The sequence below is a fragment of the Pan troglodytes genome, chromosome 12 (assembly GCF_028858775.2).
Source record: "Pan troglodytes isolate AG18354 chromosome 12, NHGRI_mPanTro3-v2.0_pri, whole genome shotgun sequence".
NCBI lineage: Eukaryota > Metazoa > Chordata > Mammalia > Primates > Hominidae > Pan > Pan troglodytes.
The window spans coordinates 89,604,410-89,621,948 of NC_072410.2; the positions used below are offsets into that span (position 1 = coordinate 89,604,410).

At 39.5% G+C, this 17,539-nt stretch overlaps 1 protein-coding gene across 15 annotated transcripts in view; it reads right to left on the reverse strand.

Moving 5' to 3' along the window:
• Positions 1-17,539, reverse strand: part of LTBP1 (latent transforming growth factor beta binding protein 1) — a 450,758-nt gene that overhangs the window by 168,766 nt on the left and 264,453 nt on the right. For all 15 annotated transcript variants that reach the window (XM_009442275.5, XM_515398.8, XM_063789991.1 and 12 more), the window contains 2 exons: positions 12,226-12,328; positions 7,724-7,795 (listed from right to left, as the gene is read on the reverse strand). In XM_009442275.5, coding sequence (XP_009440550.2) covers positions 7,724-7,795; positions 12,226-12,328 — 175 coding nt within the window. The remainder of the gene's footprint in view (positions 1-7,723; positions 7,796-12,225; positions 12,329-17,539) is intronic.

Below are 17,539 nucleotides of genomic sequence, written 5' to 3' on the forward strand. Positions count from 1 at the left end.
ACTTCACTTTAGAATCATTGCCAAAAAGTATAACACTGCTTTACAAATATCCTCCAGAGACCTAAGCCAGGATTTGGTGTTACCAGTAGACCATCAGTGAATTGACTAAGGCGGAACCACCTAATATGCTCAGTATGAACAAAGTTTGCTGAGGGTCAGTCAGCCGTACCGACAGAGGAAAATGCAAAAAAACTCATGCAATTACTTGAATAAGTCTCCATTCTGACATACAAAATAGATAGCAAGTGATTACTTGCAAATTTGCACTTCTATCACTTCTAAAGTGGTATTTTTATTAATATAAATTGTTCAAAACATTAATCAGCCAGTAGAAGAAATGTATTGTACAACTTTCTCTCCCTCCCTCTCTCCTTCCTTCCTCCCTGCCTTCTTTCTTTTTAGAGACAGGGTCTCACTTTGTTGCCCAAGCTTCAGTGCAGTGGCACGATCGTAGCTCACTGCAGCCTCGAACTCCTGGACTCAAGCAACCCTTCTGCCTCAGCTTCTCAGTAGCTGGGATTACAGGCATGCACCACCACACCCAGCAAATTTTTATTTTATTTTTTTTGTAGAGACAGGGTCTTGCTTTGTTGCCCAGGCTGGTTTTAAACTCCTAGCCTCAAGCAATCCTTTTGCCTCAGCCTCCCAAAGTGCTGGGAATACAGGCATGAGCCATTACATCTGGCTGATAACCATCACTTTTTAATGAAATAAAACAAAATTAATATTAATTGCTTTGACTTCTATTAGCTCTCACAACAGATGGCATATCTTCTAATTAGCTAGCATCTGCATTAGTGATACTTTACAAAATATAAACAAATATATAATTGGTAAAGGTGGCCATAGGTGGTATGAGAGTATAACCCTGGTTAGGGCCGGGTACAGTGGCTCACACCCGTAATCCCAGCACTTTCAGAGGCTGAGGTGGGTGAATCAGAAGGTTGGGAGATCAAAACCATCCTGGCAAACATGGTGAAACCCTGTCTCTACTAAAAATATAAAAAATTAGCCGGGCGTGGTGGCGTGCGCTTGTAGTCCCAGCTACTTGGGAGGCTGAGGCAGGGGAATCGCTTGAACCCAGGAGGCGGAGATTGCAGTGAGCCGAGATTGCACCACTGCACTCCAGCCTGGCGACAGAGTGAGACTCCATCTCAAAAAAAAAAAAAAAAGAGTATAACCCTGGTTGGGCTTATTAACTGTCTTTGTGACCCTGGGAAAGTTATTTACTTTCTCTGTGTCTCAATGTCTAACTGGGACTAATAATGCCCAAATCTCATAGGATTGTTTTGAAGATTAAACCAAGCACATAGCATATGGACTAACCCATAGTAAATGATCAATAAAGGTTAGTTCTCTTTCCCTAAAGTAGAACAAGATGGTTGATAGCATAAGTTCTGGCCTCATTCTACCTTGGTTTAATTCCTACATGTAGCACTTATTAGCAATATGCTGCACAAATGACTTAGCCTCTCTAGGTCTCAATTTCTCCTGTAAAATGGGGTATAATAGTGCCTACTTTAAAAAGAAAACTTAAAGGCTAATGGAGATAACTAATATAAAGTGCTTATTAAACAAAGCATCTGGCACACAGTAAATTTAGTTATTAAAATCAAATTAATTCATTATTTATTTCCCTCTTTATAAGTTTATGACTTCTGGGCTTACAAACATAGTTTATCATGAATGACTACAAATATGTTGGTTTTATTTGTAAGTCATTGGTACTGGACCAAATAAAATAAAGCTATAATAAGAGCTTCTTGGCCGGGCGTGGTGGCTCATGCCTGTAATCCCAGCACTTTGGGAGGCCGAGGCGGGTGGATCACGAGGTCAGGAGATCAAGACATTCCTGGCCAACATGGTGAAACCCCGTCTCTACTAAAAATACAAAAAAAGTAGCCAGGCATGGCGGCGCACGCCTGTAGTTCCAGCTACTCAGGAGGCTGAGGCAGGAGAATTGCTTGAATCTGGGAGGCAGAGGCTGCAGTGAGCCAAGATTGTGCCACTGCACTCCAGCCTGGCGACAGAGCGAGACTCTGTCAAAAAAAAAAAAAAAAAAAAAAAAAAAGAGCTTCTTATCTCATCAATAACAAATGAACCCTTTCTTCATCCACATCAAATCTATTTTTTAAAAATTGGGCCTCTGGGTTCACAAAAGTGAGTAAGACTGGGTCCTTGATGTCTGAGAAATCAGCCTGTCAGGAAAAGAAAGAGGTGAACAACAACATATAATGTGAATAAATAATTCCAACACAGAGTAAGAGGAAATCCTACTACTGTCTGGGAGACTCTCATGGTGGTTTTCACTAAGGGTGTGGCAGGGGGCATAAGTAGGGGACTGATCTTCAGGCCAAAAAGAGGAGCTACTTGGAGGCAAGATTTCTATATTTTCTGTTTAGAGGTACTATGTTAACTCTAAATAGGCTATGAAAACTTAAACTGTTAAATTCCTGATTGCTCTAGGAATTATAATATAAACGGTCTATCAGTTACTACACACATTATAATTCCTAGAGCAATCCCTTTAAAATAATACAAAAAGGCCAGGCACAGTGGCTTACACCTGTGATCCCAGCACTTTTGGAGGTGGAGACGGGTGATTTGCTTGAGGCCAGGAATTCAAGACCAGCCTGGCCAACATGGTGAAACCCCATCTCTACTAAAAATACAAAAATTAGTCAGGTGTGTTGGTGCTACTCAGCTACTCAGGAGGCTGAAGCAGGAGAATCACCTGAACCCAGGAGGCGGAGGTTGCAGTGAGCTGAGATCATGCCACTGCACTCCAGTCTGGGCAACAAACAAGACTCCGTCTCAAAAAAAGACAAAAAAAAAAAAGGTAAAATGATGCAAAAACATACTGGTAAAAAGCCAATAGATAAAATGGAATTCTAAGGAAAGGGAAAGAAAAGAACAAAAAAATTCCTGATCAGACAAAGATGTTTAGATAGACCTAAATCTAACCACATCAATAATTATGAGGTAGGAGATCAGCAAGACTTATTTTCTGAGCACTAATCATGACCCTGCTAATCAAAATAGGCTGTAGCAGAAAAAATGGCCAGAACCAACTGAGGGCCATGAAGGCAACCTCTAGTCGCCCTCACTGCTCATTAGCATAAAGACACTGCTACCAGCACTATGACAGTTTACAAATGCCATGACAGTGACCCAGAAGTTATCTTACATGGTTCCAAGAACTCCCCACTTATTTTCTAGAAAATTCGAAATAAGCTGCCCCTTAATTAGCATATTATTAAGAGTGAGTATTAAATATAGCTAGCCAGCAATTTACAGGGACTGCTGCTCCGGATGGCTACTGTTGCTGTATGCTGCTGCTACTATGCTGGGCCACCCCACCTGTGGGATAGCCCTGATCTGTCTATGGAGCAGCCATTCTGCTGTACCTGCTACTCTAATAAACTTGCTTTCTTTCACTGCTGGCTCAGCCTTGAACTCTTTCCTGAGCAGAGCCAAAAACCCTCTCAGGCTAGGCCCCAATTTTGGGGTATGCCAGGATCAATTACTTTAGATTATACTGCAATAAACACCCCTATTAAGAGGCAGAGATATCAGAATGTAGAAAAGAAGCAAGACTCAACTACATGTTGTCTATAAGACACCCATTGTAAAGGTAAAAAGATACAGACTGAAATTTGCCAGAGGTGAAAGAAAAAAATCCATTCCATAATCGTAGCAGGCAATTTTAACACCTTTCTCAACAACTGATAGAACAAGAAAAATTTCACAAGTATTTGCATATTAAGCAATACATTTCTAAATAATCCATGGGTCAATAACAAAATCAGAATAATTTTTAAAAGTTGAACTTATTATTGCAGCACCAGTCATAATAGCCAAGATACGGAATCAACCTAGGTGTCCAAAAATACATGAATGGATAAAGAAAATGTGGTGTATATACAAAACAGAATACTAATCAGTCATAAAAATGAATGAAATCCTGTCATTTGTGTAACATGGATGGAGTTGGAGGACATTATGTTAAGTGAAATCAGCCAGGAACAGAAAGTTAAACACCACATACTCTCACTTATAAGTGGAAGCAAAAAAAAGTTGATCTCACTGAAGTAAAAAGTAGAACAGAAGATAACTAGAGGCTGGGAAGGGTAGAGGGAAGGTGAAGGTAAAGACAGATTTGTTAAAAGATACAAAATGACAGCTGATATCGTTTGGCTGTATCCCCACCCAAATCTCATCTTGAATTCCCACATGTCGTGGGAGGGACCTGGTAGGAGGTAATGAATCATGGGGACAAGTCTTTCCCTTGCTGTTCTTGTGGTAGTGAGTAAGTTTCACGAGATCTGATGGTTTTAAATATAGGTGTTCCCCTGCACAAGTTCTCTTTTGCCTGCTGCCATCCATGTAAGATGTGACTTGATCCTCCTTGGCTTCCACCATGATTGTGAGGCCTCCCCAGCCATGTGGAACTGTAAGTCCAGTTAAATCTCTTTCTTTTGTAAAATGCCCAGTCTCGGGTATATCTTTTTCAGCAGTGTGAAAACGGACTAATATAACAGTTAAATAGGAAGAATAAGTTCTAGTGTTTTGTAGTTATATAGTTTCAAATAGGTAGAAGGAAGATACACTGAATGTTTCAATTATAAATGTTCAAGATGATGGATTTGCTAAATACCTTGATCTGATCACTATACATTTTAAGTATCAAAACATCACTACATACCCCATAAATATGTACAATTATTATATGCTGATAAAAAATAAAAGGAATTTTTTTAAAAACTTGAACTTAAAGATAAGAAAATGACACAAAATTAAGGGACACAGTTAAAGTCAGAATCTAGACTGATAGAAATTTACAGCCTTTTATTTACATTTCAGAAAAAGAAGAAAGGCTGACATCAATGACCTAAGTATGCATCTAAAGAAATTAGAAATAGTAGCAATTGAACAAAAAGGTATAGGAAAAGAAAACAAAGATCAGAAATTAGTGAAATAGACAAATGTTTTCAACAAAGCAAATAACTGATTCTTTGGGGGAAAAATTGGTAACATTGATAAACCACCGGCAAGCCTAATTCAAGAAAAACAAATATAGCACAAGTAGCAATATAACTAAAAGGGATGGGGGTTGCTATATAAATTAAAAAGAAAAGAGGATATTAGGAAAACATTTCATATTAATACATTTGACATTTTGGATAAAATGACACTTTCTAAGGTAATACAGATTATTAAAACTGACACAAAGTAGTAATGGGAAATCTGAATAATAGTATAGCTATTAATTTGCTCCATAACCGAAACACTTTCTAAAAGAAAACTTCAGGACCAAATGTCTTCTCCTGTGAATTACGCTAAATACGTAAGGAAGAAATAACACCATAAAACTATCTAAGAGAGAGTAAGCCTTCTGTCTTCAAATATCTATGAATGGTAAAAAAATGGCAAACAAATAAACACACCATACCAAGAGAACATTAGTATATTTTATCCATTTGACATTAAGAGAAATTAGGAGCATCTGACATTCTGGAAAATGTATCTAACAATTAGCTATGCAGGATTGGATTAGTGAAGGATAAATAAGGACCCTCCTCTGTCCTCTAGTTTAATAGAACAACTACAAGAAAGCCTTTTCTGCAGAATAGAGTTCCCCAACAACCTTGTAATGAAATGTCTTTGGAAGTACTGAGCTTCCTGTCCATAGAGGTGACCTGATAGCTTCTTAATAACTATTGGCCAGGGATATGATAAGAGTATTTTTACCCTGAACAGCATATAAGGTTAGATGGCCCATAGGCACATTCCAGTTCTATGATGCTATCATTACCATCAGTCCCCTGGGACAGAGACTGTGCATGAGAAGAAAGGAATTACATCTCAGCCTTTCACATAAGTTTTAGCTCCTCGACACCGAGTTTCCTGAAGTGTCCCCTGTTATTAGGTATGTCTTGTTTTGTAGGACAGTTAATCATTTAGTGGCCTGTTTACAAACATTTTAAGGCGTGTTTATAGGGCAGCCATAATATTTCTCTTAAGTCTGTACTTCTGCGTGCTAAACACACTCATGTTTCTAGGTCCTTCACAAACTTGGTTGACTTTATTAACCAAAAGACAATAATGAACACTGAACACCCAAACCCCAAATCAGTCTGAGGGGCACAGTGTACAAGGTTGTTACTTCCACTGCCCTGTTCATTCCATTTCTACTAATGCATCCTACAGATGTGCTAAGGCTATAGACTTTTATCCAAATCTATAAAACAATAACTTGGTTTATATTGTAAAATATGCATCTTAAAATCTATTCATTATTTAATTTAACCTACTCATTCATCCATCTAATTAATTCAATGATACCTTAAATTCTGACTCTAAAATAATGTAGATTAATCCACTATTCCCATGTTACTAAGTTTAGCAGATGTTTCTCAAAATGTGTCATGGATGTCCTCTCCTTAAGTGGTTAATTCTAATTTTCTCAACATTCTGTGACACATGATGAGGGCTTACAATATTTTTAAGACAAAGTCTTTCAAAGACAGACTGTATGTGCATTTCTAAATAAATTCTTTTATGTTACCAAAGACTCTACATACCATAAAAGTTACACAGATGCACTATAGACAATTGAGAAAATTCTCAGATAAAAAATCAAGATATTCCTTTGGCATGAGCCATTTGAATAGGGTGATAGACAATCTACTTGAGAAAATTCTCAGGTAATCAAGATATTCCTTTGACATGAGCCATTTGAATAGGGGGTTAACCTATACTCTGTAACATGACCTTAATCTACTCTATCCTAAATACATATGCTGGTGAAGGATACAGAGCCTCAGAACACAAATCAGAAGACATGTGCCATGTTCTCAAAATGGCTTTTGGTTCTATCAGACTCTGGGAGGCTCTCTGCTTTCTCAGTTTCAATGTATACTTATTTCCAAGTTACTAATAACAACATCTTCATCCTAGACATGTAAAGGGAAATTAGAAGCATTGGTCTTCCCATAAAGTAACTAAAACAAAATATGATATCATATATGGGTATAAACTAGGCCTTGGTAAACTCAAGTTATAATCTCAGCTCTATGCTGCCACAAGAAAGTCACTTAACCTCTCTGGGCTTGAGTTTTCTCATTTATAAAGTAGACACTGGACCAGACAATCTCCTAGCTTCCCCCTGCTTGTACAACTTTGCTGTACTGTTCAACATAAACCAAACAAAAGTACTCAGGGCATTTCACACTTAGCTACATAGCTTTTCTTATTGCCTAGGCAAAATGTGTTTACTCTGGTATCTAGTTCCTGAGATGACCAACAACATTTTGATGAGAGGAGAAAAGGGAACTCTGTTGCCCAACCATGCATTGGCAATGAAGTAGAACTGCTAAGTACATGTGGGTGCCTGCAAGCACATGTGTGCACACGCCCATGAAAGGATATGAGGTGACTAGCATGGAAACCACAGTGTGCTCTCTGATGTGATCCAAACTCTTTTAAATTCTATCCAAACTCTTTTAGATTAAAAACTGGCATCAAGTTTCAGTGGTAGTAAAGCAATTCCAATAACCATATTTTAAACTTATTTCCTTACATTTCCTTAGCCAAAAGGAGTGAACATGAGGTGGTTCACTGTGACAGGCTGGGCGAATGAGCAAGCCGTGGCAAACAACTGAAGTTTCTAAAAAGCCAAAACAACTGTTGAGTCCACATCAATGAATTCAGTTAGTCTTACCTTGGCAAAAGGTGTTGTTAACCCGCTTATAACCCGGTAGGCATTCCATCATTTGGTTGTATCCATGATAAGCTGTAAGGGAAGAAATGCTTTGGTACATACTTAAATTCTTACAATCTTAGACTATTGTAAGTGATATCTGAAGCGATTTAAGGCATCAGCAAACTTACTTATTCATTTATTAATATAAGAAACCAATACCAATGTATATCTCCATAATTTCTTTCCCATTCTGCTTATTTTTCAGGATACTTCTTATTTTGCAATAAGTCCCAAGAAATTATCAGTAAATCTTTATTATGTTAACTGAAACAATCCTAAGATTGTTGTACATTTTCTTCTAATTAGTGATTACATATTTCCATCACAAAGGATCTATTCCTCCCCATTGATGTGCTTCAGGTTTTGGATTTTCTTATCCATTGTAGGTAGGGTTACTACATGTCCTGGAACATTCAGGGTGATGTCTGTTATTCCAGCAAAGTTAATTAACAGTACTTTACTCCCCAAAGTGTCCCACTTTAGGCAATAAATTATACACTCATCCTAATTGCTGGATCGGGTATCCCAGTCATGAGATGATTCTCACTATTATGAACCGGAGAAGAATAGGCAGGCGATGAGAGGAAGTCAGGAAATTAAAAGGGCTACACTCAGAATATGGAAACAATACATATGTTGCAATCACCAACTTCTCAACAAAACCCTATTTCCTGAGATTCTGATACTCTAGAGTGAGACTTGAGAGAGCACCTGGCATAGCGGATGCAGCCAAAGTTCGGGGGTGTGGCAGAAGTGGGTTTCAAATCCTCTTCCTATCAATAGCTGTGACCTTGGGAAACAAGCCACTTGGGTTTCACACAGAAATTCTATACAATGAGGGTAATTCCCATCTACTGAGCAGGGAAGAATTCTTCTGCAGTTTAGAGATAATTCACGAAAAATGCCTACCACAGGGCCTAAGTGTGATAAGCACTCCCAAAGTGTCAAATGCCATTGCTATGTCCTGCAGTAAGGAATTCTTCTATTAAGAGGCTACTGTGCAACAGAAAACAAGCTATAATCAAAATGGGATGAAAGATTAGACCACTAAAAAAGACTTGAAAGAGGAGTAAAAGGGGAAAGTAGAAAATAAAGAGGGAAATTTTCTCTTAAAAAATAAAATTATTTCAGCCTCCCCATATGCTCTTTATCTGTCACCACTAAAGGAACAGGGTGAATATGTACTGGGGTGTCCCTCTTCTCCTTCAATTCTTTTCTTTGCTGTATTTCCCCTCTCTTCAGATTCCCCCGAATGCCTAAAAGAGAAGATCAGAGTGAGGCATCTGGGAAAGGCAAATTAAAAGAGGGGAGATATGGGCGTGTGGCAGTCCCTCCATTCAGCTCCTTGGCCTCAGGTCTGTCTTGTCCCATAGACCTCTAGAGCAGGCTTCCTGCAGAGATTGTGGGATCTCTGGCTGCAAATTCCTCAAAGTCAAAAGAGATGGATATTAACTTGTTCTAGAAGTTTCAGCAGTCATCTACTTCAAGGCAGACAGCCAGACCAGGCAATCTCTTACAGTCCTCCTCAGCTTAGGATTTTATGTCCATTTTCTTCTCAAAAGTTTCAAAGGGCAAGTGACTTGTTCATGCTAGGCACATTTCTAATGGGTCACAAACTATTTAATGAAATCATTTGCAGATTTAAAATTAAGTTTTCACAGCAAAAAAATGATCAACAATGAAAGGTCTTTCTGTATGTGGCTAAACAAAAACTTCAAATGTTAAATAAAAGCCACTTGAAAACTAAAGTTTGAACTAGTTTGAGGGAAAAAAAAGAGGTGTGGAACACAAAAGCATAGCGTAGAAAGCCAAGGAAAGTCTGCTTCCTTCCAAACTGAATATGATTTAGAGAGGAGTCCCAACCAAGGAAAGGAAAACGTTTTAAATGACACAGGAAGATGTCATTTAAAATGTGACCCTGAGTGTGTTTCTTGGGAGTGAGTCACTTAAGAGGACACAAACAGAATAAATGTCAAGATGTTAACAGTTTACTTCATTCATAGTCCACAGTGCCCTTCCTGAAGTGAAGGCAGTCTCTTCAATTTTATGCATTAAATGAGCCAACATATGGATCTTTTTCACCAACATTTAGTTAAAAGTGACAGCAACTTTGCACTTTCACATTCAACTAAGTCCTTATCAAGATTAAAATACAGAGCTCGCAAACCACGGACATCAGTGAACTCATCTTAGATAAAAATGACGCAATTCTAGACAAAAATGACAAAAGGTCAAGAGTGGAAGTTAGGGATAAAAAAAAAAAATAAAAGGACAGTAGGAATCCCTTTACCTTTAATGTCTATCACATCCCTGCTACTTTGGGGTTTGGACACGAGAGAAGAGAAGCAGCTAAGCAAAAGATACACAAAGAAGGGGGTAAATGAAAAAGAAAAATAAGAAAGATGGGGAAGGTATTTAATATTAGAGAACATAGACTTAGGACCAAAACAAAGTTCTATGAACCTAACTTCCCTCATCCTTAATCCTTAGACCAAACAGTGGAAAACATATCATCCTCCTCAATATTCCTACAGACAGACAGACATGGTAAACAAAGAGGCAGGTTTAAAAAAAGATGGCAACGCCTTTTCAACGTTTTAGGTATAGATTCCTGCTTAATGAGCTGTAAGGCTCAATAGCAAATGAAAGAGTTGGGAGTCGAACTCAGGTCTACCTAACTTCAAACACTAAAATTTTTAAATCAAACCAAATGTATCATAGCTATCCCTTTGGTCAGGTTGCCAAAATAATTTTAAGCAAATGGATCTTCCAGTGAGGATGAACCATCACACTCAACCTACTTCCTGGAAATTTGCATTGCAAATGATCATTGAATCAGCTTAGAACATCTGCTTGGAAAATTCTCTCAGTACTGAAAATGTCCTTATTTACATGGATTATTTTTGTAAATGAAGAATTCATTAATTATGAGGAACTTCGGTGGGCATTTCCACAAGTTAGTCTTCTAAAAAGAGATGAGTAGTATCAACAAAATAAACAAAATTACCTGCTTTAGGCATTTAGAAAATCTGTAAGTTTGTGAGACAAAGAAGTCCAAATGAGAGACAGTTACTTAAAATGAATTGTTATACTGGTAGAAGAACAAATAATGTAAGAAAGAGATATGGAATACTAACGCCCAGATGGCAAATCCTAGATTGAATATAGAGGTTTAAAAGGTATTTGAGAATACAATCAAATCAACAGATAAGAGGAGTAAACAAAAATTATTCATTTAAAGCAAATGAGAAATTTCTTGCAGTATAAAGAATAAAAAAATTATAAAAACTTCAGTTATATGAGGCAAAGAAAGATGACTGACAAAAATATCACTTGCTCTCTTGGCAAAAACATGATGAATAAGGGTCAGAAAGCTCAACTTAAACCCAGTCACCTCTGTCTCTAAAAACTATTTATGGCCAGGCGCAGTGGCTCACGCCTGTAATCCCAGCACTTTGGGAAGCAGAGGCAGGCAGATCACCTGAGGTTAGGAGTTGGAGACCAGCCTGGCCAACATGGTGAAACCCCATCTCTACTGAAAATACAAAAATTAGCTGGGCATGTTGGCAGATGTCTGTAACCCTAGCTACTCAGGAGGCTGAAGCAGGAGAATCACTTGAACCCAAGAGGCGGAGGCTGCAGTGAGCCGAGGTTGCCCCACTGTGCTCCAGCCTGGGCGACAATAGTGAAATTCCGTCTCAAAAAGAAAAAAAAGTATTTATTAGAAATCAGTTATCCAGAGTTAATACTACATTGAAAAACTAAAGGTACAAATTATTGTCAGGAAGAGAGTATTAAAAAGGTGTAAACCTGATTTATTCAAATCAACATGTTCTGAACAATAGAAGCAAATCAAAGCCTGGGGGTGTTAATATAGATTAATGTTGCTGAGGTCTGTGACAGCATAAAACCAGTGTTAGAAAAAATGGGAAAGAATTGTGTCCTAGTGATTATAAATTTCTCTTTTACAAATCAACAACCAATTATTTCTCCATTTTAGCTTTCCTTTTAATGAAATTTGAAAACCGATAATATAACAAAAACTACAACATAAGTTGTGGACATTAATAAAAATCTCATTTAAGGAATTTAAACCTAGGAAATAACAACTGTACTTTTTACAGGGTTTGAAACATTTATTTACCATTTTAAAAGAGATCTTATTTTCTCTTCCCCTGAGACAAAAAGTCCCTCATTAACTCATTACCACTTAAGACTTTTTTTCCCCATAAGTAATCCAACTAAAGAGGATAATTAATAACTGTGCTTATTACAAAATAATTGACATGAAAACTTTTTCAGACTTGCAAATTTTCTGGAAATGCACATCATAGTACTACATTCTAGAATTCAGTAGGAGAGTTCTTTGAAAGTCTAATATTGCCTCATCATTAAAGGAGTAATCATAAAAAACAGATATGCTACATTAACCTGCAAAGGAGTGAGGAAACATTACTTACATGGTTTCTTGGGGCATTTCTGGCATTTGTTAAAGCCCCAGGAGGTACCCACAGTTCCACAGCAGTCCTCTTGCTTTGAAAGGCCAGGGAGCGCTTTGCCACACTGCAATGATTAGGTGTGAAATATGAAGGTTAATTGAGTGCAGGATGCCCAGCCCCAGAGCACTGCTGTTCCTCACAGCCACGCTATAAACCAGTTCCCTTGTTATCGACACAATTAGAAAGGAAAAAAACTATAAAACTTGGAAAGAAAATACCTGGACAGAAATCAATACAACACAAAAATGAACAAGTACATTTCCAAATGGGAGCACCTTGATGTTTTTCTAGTCTAAGAAAATCTGTCACTGCTCAGAGTACTTCATAAAACTTACATTTCCAATGCCTTTTTTTCTTAATAACAGCCTCATAGTGTGTAAGATCAATATAGGCTTTTTAGATTTTAGTTGTATCTGTCTGTTTAAATCTCTTGTGTGGACCATCAGGGAACATAACTCTAAGGGTATGGCATGTGTGTAAAATGTGAGAAGATGGCACAGGTCCCACCTACAAGAGGCTTCTGGTCTTCCTATAACCCCAAGGCCTGGGCACAGACAGGACAGAAGAAACAATTACTGGCTGGGCCAAATCAGCTCTAGCAGAGACGAAGGCTCCAGGCAGCCAAGTGTTCTGACCCAGGGAGGTCAGCCAAGCTAGGAAGGTGCCAGCATGTTTAAGCGAGACCAGCTTGAGCAGGCAGAAGAGTAGGACTTAGAGGCTACTGGTGCAACACTGGTTGTCCAGTGTTAAGACCAGGTAAGACTCCTGGTCAACCACAGGAAGTGAGAAAAAGCTGAGAGGCAGGGGCCTGAAGTTAGACCACCTCAATGGGGTGAGGAAGTGCCTAAGAAAACAGATCCTGCTCTGTGGACCCATCCAAAGGCCAGCCTGAGGGGAGGACCAGCTGACTCTCCACCCCTGCTATGCAGACTAACACACCCCACATTTTTGTCTCCTGTGCAAACACAGAGCATCCAAGGGGTTATTCTGCCTTTCTCTGCCTCAGCCTCTACAAAAATCCTCCCAACAGTTTCCAGAGTTGTCTTTCCAAAGACAAATCTGCTCACATTACCGATTAAAAACTTTCACTGACTCTCCATTGTCTGAAAATGGCACACTCTAGAATGATCTATAAGGTCCTTCCTATTCCCGCCTAAGGCAATCTCTTGTCCCCATCCACCTCTATCCTGCAGACATACTAAAGGGCTCTTTATTTTCTGAACAAATCATGTCCTTCCAAAAGGAGCATGTCTGGCTGGAACACCCTCTCCTTTTTTCTTTCCCAGAATAAACTTTATTCAACCCATGAGATGTATTAATAGCTCTGAAGAACCATCACTATGAAACCTCCCCTATCTCCTTAATTCCAATGAGTTCCTCCCTCCTTTTTACCCCACAGCACTGTCTATACAGTCTACTGCCTCTGCGATGCATTTTTGTTAAATGCGTATGTATCTTATGTTTATATTCCAGTACACAGTACACGTTGCAAATGCTCAGGAAACACTGCATGAAGAAAGGAACAACCAACCTAGGGAACTAAGGAACAAGCTAGTTGTAGGCCATCCAGGCAAGCAATGGCTATGTGAAAACCAATGGAGGGGCCAGGCATGGTGGCTCACACCTGTAATCCCAGCACTTTGGGAGGCCGAGGCAGGCAGATCACGAGGTCAGGAGATCGAGACCATTCTGGCCAACATGGTGAAACCCCATCTCTACTAAAATACAAAAAATTAGCCGGGCGTGGTGGTGCGTGCCTCTAGTCCCAGCTACTCAGGAGGCTGAGGCAGGGGGATCGCTTGAACCCAGGAGGCAGAGATTGCAGTGAGCCGAGATTGCACCACTGCACTCCAGCCTGGCGACAGAGCGAGACTCTATTTCAAAAAAAAAAAAGAAAACCAATGGAAGTTTAGCATCCATACCCCAGGCTAGTGAGCAGAGTGTGGTGACAGAAGGTCCAGGCATGTGGTGGCCCTCAGAAGGACAGCAAGTAGTAGACACCAGTCACCTGGCAGGCCTCCAGGGGCAGCGTTTCTTTTCTGCGAGGTCCAAGCATGCAACATTCTGACTGAGGCGCTAAGTAACTACATATCCAAATTGTAAAACAAGACCAAACCACAGAAGGCTCAGCTAAGTTTTAGTTACATCATAGCTTTGATGTTCTAAGGTTTTATTATTTTTAATGATTTCAACAGGATGCTGTGTGCTCTCCAACAGCAGTATATGATAGTGATTAAAAATGTGACTCAGGAGTTAGAGAGGCCTGAGTATGAATTCTGACTGTAGGACTTCTTACACGCATTATCTTAGACATTTTCCTACCCATAACGTAGAGTGCATAATAGTATCTTTCTCCTAGGGTCATGAAACATGAAAGAAAAAAGGCATGTGCAATGCTGAACATTATAGCTGAGCACTTACATGTGTCAGCTATCATTACCATTATCATTATTATTATTATTATAGATAAAAGCTCCCTACTCCAGATGTCCCATTTGAGGCCCCAAATGTTTGTCGGATTCCCCAGGGAGTAGAAGGCGTGTGAGTGGAGTAGATCGTAAACGGTCCTGTCAATCAAACAGGTTAGTCTAATTGCCCTCTCGAAAGTACCAGACTCCATAAGAAATGACCCTACGAGACAAAATGAACTTCCCTAATATAAAAGCAGGTGTTAAAGACATTTTGAGTTAACCAAAAGTAGGCATACCAAAACAATTTTTTTTTTTTAGATGAACTTGAAAAGACACGTAATTCTGGGGAAGGCACTGAAAAAAGCCCTAGTATAAGTCAGTAAAGCCCAAGACCATCACATCTCATGAAACCGGGGCAGTAACTCCTGCAGACACGTGACACGCATTCCTTGAGATAAGGAAACTCTCTTATAAAACAACACAACTGGATAAACAATGAGTGACGTTGTGTGCCAGATACCAACACAATGACCTGGGGAAGTCTGTTTGAAGACAGGGCTCTCAGCAAAGTGTTTAACCACATGCAGTGAGGGAAAGTCCCCGAGGTTGGAACAGCGGCAGGGCCACAGATGAACAGTCTCAGACACGGGGGAAGAATGGACCAAAAAAAGAGTGATAAAGTGGTAGGTGGGTAGGTAGTCACAGAGATGGCGAAACAAACATGCACAGGCACGTACACGCAGAATGGGGAGAAGAAGAGGGAGAGACAGATCCAACGTGAGAACAAACGGGAACCTTAGAGAAGACAGGCACATATTTGGGGCTGGAATCAGGTAGTTTCCATACTCCTTGAGCTTAATCACAAAACGTGTAACCCTGAAATATGAAGGACTGAAGGGAGGAAAGGCGAACAATGACCCAGGCCTAAGACTGGGAACAAAATGATTCTGTAAAAACACAGAGGTCCCCACCGTTGCAACCTGGCTGCCAAAGCATGCTTAGGGTTTATTTCCAGTTTTATAAAATTTATGTAAGACACCAGTTCACATCATATGCAGATCATTCTTGTACTGGACTCTTTAGGTTCGTCTCCTAATCAAGCGAAACACTCAACACTTGCTGATTTTATATGCTCAAAATGTTAGTAGCAGTTAAAATCCAATTTTCACCTTGGATTCCTAGAATGTTTTATTTGGTAGGGCAAAAATAAATCATTTTTTCTCAACAGGGCCTCCAGAAAGGTACAAGGTTTTCATTACATGATTCAGGCCGCTTTATCCCATGGCTTTGTTTTTGCAGGTCCACAGCCAAGAGCAGCATAAGCCATCCAAATTGTTTAAATAAATGGTAGTGTAGGTGGTACCACAACACTGTGTGTGTCTTGAAACTGGGTCTGCACAGTATAAGAATAAGCTACAAGAGATGAAGTCACAGTTATAACAAGACTCAAAGTTCTACATATGCCCTTCAGTTATTTAACTATGAAGAGGCTTCGATGTGCAGCCAGAAACTCCATCTGAGAGATCTTTGTGGCCATACTCAGGGCTCTCACCCAAGAGACCACTGAACACCATAGGGTCTCACCTGGATGTAGGAAATGCCTACGGGAAAAGAAGGTAGAGGAAAGATCTTCTCTCTCCCACACCAAAAGGCCACACTGAAGAGAATCACATGGAATAGGATGAGATCAGCATTCAGAAAATCCTTATCTATGACTGTTAGGTTCTGCTTTCTGGTGAGATGTAATCACACAGATATAGGCTCACGCTAACTATATTTTTACGCACAGATTGAGGTGATGTTTTACAAGTTAAAAACACAAATGGAATTCCTCCTTTGTGAATTATTCACTACATTAACATGGAAAGCCTTATCATTTCAGGATGTGTCTTACGAATAAGTAATCCTGGAGAAATGTGCTAAATTTACAACCCAATATTTAGCTAAGTCAAATCCGAAACAAAAATCCTATCGGGTCAAACAAGCTACAGTGCCTCAAAAAGCTCACACGACCTTGGGCTGCAGATTAAGGGACACTACAACCCTACACAGCTGTTCCAGGATTCAGCCCATGCATGACCTAGATGAAGCAGTGCAAGCAGAGAAATGAAAGTCCTGGCAACCAGGTCCTGTAAGGATCAACTGAGGAAAGGCGGAACGGTGAGACTACGTGCAGACATGATGGCAGTGTTCAGATACCCTGAGCAAGAGGAAGCCTGTTGCACGACGAAGGTCCAGGTTGAGGATCTCTGATCTAAAACGCTTGGGACTAGAAGTATTTTAGATGTTAGTTATTTTCAGATTTTAGAATATTTGAAAATACTTACCAGTTGAGCATCCCAAATCCAAAAGTACAAAATCTAAATTGTTCCAACGAGCATTTCCTTGGAGTGTTATGTTGGTACTCAAAACATTTTGGACTCTGGAGCATTTTGGATTTCAGATTGTTGGATTTGGGATGCTTAACTTGTATTGGCAGGACTAAAGGCTACAAATCATAGAAAGAGCGGATTCAACCTCATTAAGCAGAAGATCTTTTCAACAGTTAATGCTCCTTAACAGTGGAAGATGCTGACTTCACTAGGAGCTGACCATGGAAACCCATCTCTCAGGGATGCCTAGGATATGAAGCAGATGACCTTTACGATTTCTGCAAGGTCTAAGGTTCTGTGGTCACTACATACTGATAGGTTACATTATCCCATCTAGGAAATACAAGTTACTACACACCACAGCAAAACTCAAGTGTTTCTGCTGCTCTCACATCTATAATAGGACTGCGTCTGGGCAGACGGCCTCCTAACCACCTCCTTTTGTCTTATCTCCTCCTCCCTCATTTCCACATCTCTAGAGTTGCTCATGCT